The sequence below is a fragment of the Vanellus vanellus genome (assembly GCF_965231255.1).
Source record: "Vanellus vanellus genome assembly, chromosome: 13".
NCBI lineage: Eukaryota > Metazoa > Chordata > Aves > Charadriiformes > Charadriidae > Vanellus > Vanellus vanellus.
The window spans coordinates 10,505,206-10,511,695 of record NC_138918.1 but is presented as its reverse complement, the minus strand read 5'-3'; the positions used below and the strand labels follow the sequence as shown (position 1 = coordinate 10,511,695).

General features: G+C 49.4%; 1 protein-coding gene across 1 annotated transcript; it reads left to right on the top strand.

Annotated features, from left to right (window-relative positions):
- Positions 1-1,212: 1,212 nt before the first annotated feature.
- Positions 1,213-6,218, top strand: LOC309677415 (pancreatic secretory trypsin inhibitor-like; the record flags this gene model as incomplete). Its single annotated transcript, XM_082490212.1, has 4 exons — positions 1,213-1,267; positions 2,755-2,795; positions 3,418-3,530; positions 6,137-6,218. 4 exons carry the CDS (start codon positions 1,213-1,215, stop codon positions 6,216-6,218), a joined length of 291 nt encoding a protein of 96 aa, XP_082346338.1.
- Positions 6,219-6,490: the final 272 nt, after the last annotated feature.

Genomic DNA, 6,490 nt, shown 5'->3' with positions numbered 1-6,490 from the left:
GCATCCAGCCCAGCTACTCACAGCTGCTGAGCAGGTCATACCCAAAGCCAGCTCTGCTCTCTGAGTGAATAAAGTAACAAATGCCATTAAAAGCCATTCTTTTAGCCTCACGTTGCAGGTCATCCCAGGGAGAGCAGAGGGAAGCCCAGACTCACAAGGAATGTTTCTGGTAGGGTAAAGCGTCCTCCAGCACCACTTTCGGACTGGGGCCTCCCTTGGACAGTGGAGCAGCTGCCGATTGAGCTGAAATTTCTCTCTCACAAACAGCTCCTTGAATTGCTCTTGGCATTGACTTTTTCCTGTTCAGCTAATTAAAAATCTGTCTTTGAGTCATAAGCCCCCATTAGTAATAATTTGCTTTGCACTTCTCCAGTGATTTATGGCTGAGATATCAAAGTGCTTTAGAAACATTAATTAATCCTTCTAATACCCAAGGGACTGATCCCCTCTCCACAATGCACCATTGGTGGAGTAAATGTAGGAAATCCCCAGGGTTTACTCCAAACTGCACGCAGGGAGAGGGGAAGGGAGCAGCATCTGACCCAATGAGCTCGTTTCGGCTGCCTGCCTGCAATCAGGGAGATGCGCAGTCAAAATAACAGCACTGAATGTGTAGCCACAAGCAAGCCCAAGGCACATCCAAGCTCTCTGGCAGTGGTTCTTGCTGCTGTCCCTATGTGTCTGGGGAGGGAAGGGGAGCTGTGACACCCTAGCTCTGCTCTGCGGATCATGCCAGGAAAGGCATTTGTGGACCAAAGCCACCTTCACCCAGAGCCCTGCAAGTGGCAGTGGCAGGGTCGTTAATCAAAGCCACACTGCTCCTGCTAACACATGTATTTCCCTTGCCGCCCTGCCCAATCTGCTTCTTGTACAAAGTCACTTTTTCCCAGCTTGCAGTGCAGACCCAAGGCTCTCTCCCACACCTGAGATGCAGCTCCAGTCCTTGCCAGCGATAAGGATCATTACCTCCATTGGCTTCAGAGAGGCTTTCATCCTGGCGCACGCCAATGAGCCATTTGCCACCTGGTATTGTCCCCATGCTTTTAAAGTTGTCGTCACAAGACTACGGGGTGGAGCTGGCCATGTAGGGTGGTGCCAGAGATGGGGAAATCTATAAAGATCCCAGCATAGGCTGCCGGAGACAGGATCTCCGAGAGTCTCAGAAGTGTCCCATTTTCACTTTGCTGTCCCCAGTAAAGTATCACCTTGACCATGAAGGCAACTGGTGTATTCCTGCTCCTCTCCCTGGCACTCTGCTGCTACCAAGGTGAGTGGAACATTTTCCTTCGGAGCCATTTCCTCTCCTCGCTAAAGCTCCCAGGTCCATCACGTGGGAAGGTGAGCCTGGGAACAGGCCAGCTGGTGCTGGGACCTTGCCCCAGCCCTGAGCAGGGAATACTGGAGAACTCTGCAATGGCCAACATGCATTAAACCAGTAGTCTGGGAGCAAGCCCTAAAGCAAAGGCTTTAAAAGGGTGCCTGACACCTGCTCCCAAAAACGAGCAGACCTGCTGGGCTGACACTGTTCCCTCAGGGCCAGGATTTGGCCTGGAGCTGATGATTTCTAGGACAGCGCAATTCTTTTAGAGTGAATAGGTGCTATTCTGGTTTTAAGAAAGCAAACCCAAGAAGACAGGAAACATATATATATATACAAGGGAAAATGCAGCTCTCGCTACCAAAGTCAATGTTTAAGCCAACTGTGTTTTCAAAATCCCATATGGTGCAGAGGGATGAGAACAGGAGCTGTTGCTGCTCTTCAGGTCCTGCTCAACAGGGATTTCTGATTCATGGGTTCATTCAAAGCAGGAGGGTGCTTCTGAAACAAGTCCTCGTCATCCTATTTACTGTGTGGCAGTTGCCATTTCAGAGCTGTCTGAGCACAAAATCTGGACTAATTTCAGATGAACTGAGCATGTAGTGAGCTACAGCTCCTGGGTCTGGACCAGTGCTTGTCCAAAGTGCAATCCCTGAAACTCTAAACTGTGTGGCTATCAGGTCCTCAGCACCCAATCATTTCACTCTACAGACCCACTGCTATTGGGCCACACTGTTAATGTAGATGTAGCCTAAATCCTCCATGTAGATAACTTCTGGATCTAGAAGCAACCCAAGGTCTTCTTCTCGGTACTGCCTTTTGCCAAACAAATTCAGACTGTTTTGCAAAATACACCCACTGCATGTTCCACCCACGTGATCCCAGCTGTCAGCTCAGGGACAGCTTCTCCATGGAGAAGCCCACCAAAGTCACAGCTTGCTCCCACCTGCTTTGGTGTGAGATCTCAGGGTCCACCCATTTCTCTTTCTAGTAGAGATCTTCAGCAACTTGTCTTTTGCTCTGCTCCCTTGTGGTACAAACCCACTGACACCAGAAAAATCACTCTGGACTTACTCCAGCACCAGTCCAGCATCAGCAGGAGTTTCTCAGTTACCCGTGAACAAGTGATAAGAGATAACGAAAGCCACCTTTGCTCCCTGGCAGCTGGCAGAGAAAGCCACTGGAAGTGCATCTGACCTTTACAGGGCCTTGCACCATCACAATGTTTCTGCCAGGGGAAAGAGGCAGATGCAGTGGGGAGGGAACCGGCTGCAAAATGGGGGAGATCCAAGGGAAGAAATTGTTTGCTGGGACAAAGGTGTTTGAGGAAGACGTACAGTCCTCAGGCCAAAGCATCTTTAGTAGGTCTCCCTTGAAACCAGCCCAAGTGATGGGTGCTAAGGCGTCTTCTCTCTCTCTCTCCACCCTTTCTCTAGGAAACGCTGAGGCGGATGGAGCTGCTGGCAGAGGGACAGAGGTGAATGATCCTATTTTTGTGTAGGACAAGGGTGTGCCCTGCTTTGGTGAGACAGCACTAACCCATACACTGGGGGGCCAGCGTTGCTAAATAACAGTGAAGTATAGTGAGCTGCCGGGTTGGCAGCCCAAAGATGCCGGTGCCTGGGAACCTCCTTCCATCTGCTGTGCCACAGCAAAATCCCAGTGATGGGACTGGTTTCCCACTGCCTTTCCCCACACTCAGTGGAGGAAAACAGTTAATAGAGAGCTGAATATTGCTGTCACTTGCAAAGAAGATCAGAGCTCCTATTGCTCTTTGACTTGCAAGCGTGACAGCAGGTATTGTTGTGGCATCAAAATAAAAGCTGGGAAGAATGTGATCAGGCACTGCCCATGGAGCATTACTTACTGGGTATGTCACTCCTAAGGGTGTGCAGCGGAGCCAGGTGGAGTTCAGCTGGCCAAGGGACAGCATGGTGACAGGCAGTCCCAGTGTTTCTGAGAGTTCATAGCAGACCTCTGAGCAAGCTGGGATGGGTTATCAAGATACACAAAACATGCACCTCCCTGTGAATGCAAAGCTTCTTTGGTAAACTGAAAGCATATTTAATATTTTCAGCATTACCCTTTTGTGTCTCCAGGCAGCTTGTGGCAATTATGACCTAGGAAAAGGTTGTACAAAGATCTTTGACCCCGTCTGTGGCACGGACAACCTCCTATACGGCAACGAGTGTCTGCTGTGCTTTCAGAACCTGTGAGTATCTGGACCTCCTGCAAGTCTAAATATCAGGCAGATGAGGGCTACTACATATGTCTGGGATTTCCTAGAAAGCAAGCTGTTTGCATACAGCTGGGTGGAGCGTGGGCAGGGAGCCCAGCACATCTGGCAGGAATCTGGCCTCCCGCACAGATGCTGTGCCCGCTGCTCTGAGCATGTGGACTCCATCTGCGAAATAGGTCCGTCGCATGCAGCTCGCAGCACACGAGCTGCCCACAAGCAGGGACCGCACAGCCAAAATCTCCCCCCTCCTGCAGCTGCCAAGCTGCAGCGATTGCTCAGACTGCTGGCAGAAAAGTCTGCCCAGATCTAGCATGCGGGCAGAAAAATATTTTTCCAGGTGACCTCAGATGTGTGGTGGCTGAGGAAAAACTATGGGTTTTCACCCCAGCAATTTATAGCTGAGCTCTACTTTCTGTCTTCTCTGGATATGAAAGGATACAATTTGCTCTGGGTATTTTTAAGAATGAGCCTTATATTTAATCTGTGCTGGTGCCAGATTGCACTGTCTTAGCAGAAGGCCAGGTCCAAATGCTAGCGACATGTCTGGCAAGACTCGATTCATTTCATCTGGCTTGGGCCCTAGGTAATTTTGAGTGTATTTATACATTGGAAGCACTCTGTGTCAGACAAGTGAAGGAATTACTTCCAACTCAATGCTATTAGGTAGTTTGAAAATCTCCGTTGGGAAGATTGAGGCTTATCTGTAGGCAGATGCCTCAGTCTGTGGGGCTTAGGGAGCTTCACCCTTGACTTCACCTGGTGGAGGCAGGGAATTTTGGTGATCAGGCTCACATGCCCATCTGCCATCAGCAGAGACATCTCTAACAGGAGCTCAAATTCCAGCTCAAATTCCCTGGATGAGTGGACTTGCGGAGCCAAATTCTGCTTTTAGGAGCATTGTCTCCCAGCTAACTCCGCAGTAACAAGGAACACAGTCCAGATCACCAGGAAGAAGAGCCTGGATAAGAATTGATGGTCTGGTTGTCCCTTCTTCATTAACCCAGGCTGCTGCCCCATATTCCGCTCCTGGCCTGCTCAAATGCTGGTTTTACAATTTAAGGCTGAAGATGATGCAGTCAGGCAGAGACACGCTGAGTGGGAGCTCCTGAACGAAGGCACCACGGTTAATGACCCGGCGCGGCATGGCAGGGTGGTAATGACCATGCTGGAAGCCAGCAGCCCCGCACCAGCTGTCAGCTGTATTGTGCAACAGATGGGGGTGGGAGGTTCATCAGACACAACATCGTTAGGGCTTTGGCCATAAACCAGGAGCGGGGTAAAGAGAGCGAGGAAGGCTTCAAAGCCAGCTATGCAGGGAGCAAAGTGGCATCGAGGATGCTACAGACCCCCAGCGCGGTGCATGGCTTCGGAGGGGATGGGAGACCACAGTGGTCACAAGAAGGAAAGTTTGGGGTTCAAAAAAGAACAAGACTGAGCCAGTGGTGTATCCAGAGCCGGTCAGGAGTCAGGGGAGGGAAGAGATGGATGGGAAGCTGGTGCTTGCGCCCACCTTGTGTTGACAGGCGCTGTGCTTCTTCGAACTCCTATTTGTGCAAGCTCTCAGCAGCTGCAACTGGCAATGTGCTGCTCCTGCTGAGTCAAAGCCCTGAGCCTTGCAGCTCCCCTGTAATGTTGCCAAGTGAAGAAATTTTGGGGTTAGGAACAGCAGCCATTTGGTCTCCTGCTCAGGGTGATCCGGGCCAGGCACCAGGACTTTGAAGCTGCCTGGTGCCAAATGTCTCAGGGGAGAGATAAACGGAGTGCCCTCATCTATAAAGCTTCGGTCCATGGGGAAAAGTCATATAGCCGAGAGGCAGGATGAAGTGTCATTTGCAGTTTTGTGTGTGCAACCAGTCTGACAAGAGCTGGAGGCATGCAAGGAGTCTGGGAATAACTACTGCGAGAGCATCTGGTGGGTCCCTGCGGCAGCTGTGTCTCACTTGTCGCCTTTGGTCACTTCACTGTGACCAGCGTGCAAAATGCTTTTTGCAAAACACAAAACAGCTTGAAAATCATTTTACCAATATTTCTCTATGCACCTGAGAAATGGGTTTGTCTTTCCAAAGTGAACATCATGATTCCACGAAAAAATGGAACAATTCACAGTAATTATGTCCACTAATGGGAAAAAAAAAAAAATTTTTTTGCAGGTGCCTTTTTAATATTTTCCTTGCTTTTGCTTTAGAAGCCATCAGGAGGGGAGGCTGGGAGCAGGCCCAAGCCCAAGCAAGACACAATGGCAGGCATTTGTCTGTAAAACCCTAAAAAACAAAGTCATAACCTTTATCGTCTGCAGCCAGACAAGCATTAGAGGTGTCTTAGTGCTGTCTACAGCACAGAGGTGAATTATTCTGCCAGGAGGTGTCAGGAAGCACCAGCTCTTGAGCTTATTGGAATTAATTAACACATGTCCATGGTAACCCTGAACTCATTGTCAAGAGTATGTGGCCTTACTGTGAATAACACTTAAATGATTTAAACAGTATTTTCCTTCCTTTCTTTCTTTGTCCTCTGAGTCAGGCTCTTCTGTGTACCAGGGACCTGAAGGCATCTTCTAGCATTTTTAACCTCTCTTCCAGGCAAAGAAACACTAATGTGCGTATAAAGAACAGGGGAATGTGCCAAAAGCCCTCTCCACGCTCCGACTCTGCCCAAAACTAAAAGGCGCAACGGTTCCAGAGAAGATAGCACAAAGCTGTCCCTCACCTATACAAACTCCTAATAAAATGGAAGCATTGCCATGTCTTGCACTGGGATTTCTTACACACACAGCAGACCCCTTTCCCTGACATTTAAAATACATGCCCGAAAAATATAGTTTGTTTTGATAACATTCACAAAGAGCTGTAAGCAATTAACTGACAGAGCCTCAGGGACAGGGCTAAGACATGCCCAAGGAGAGAGTCAGGCTCCGGCATAACAAAGAGGCTCTT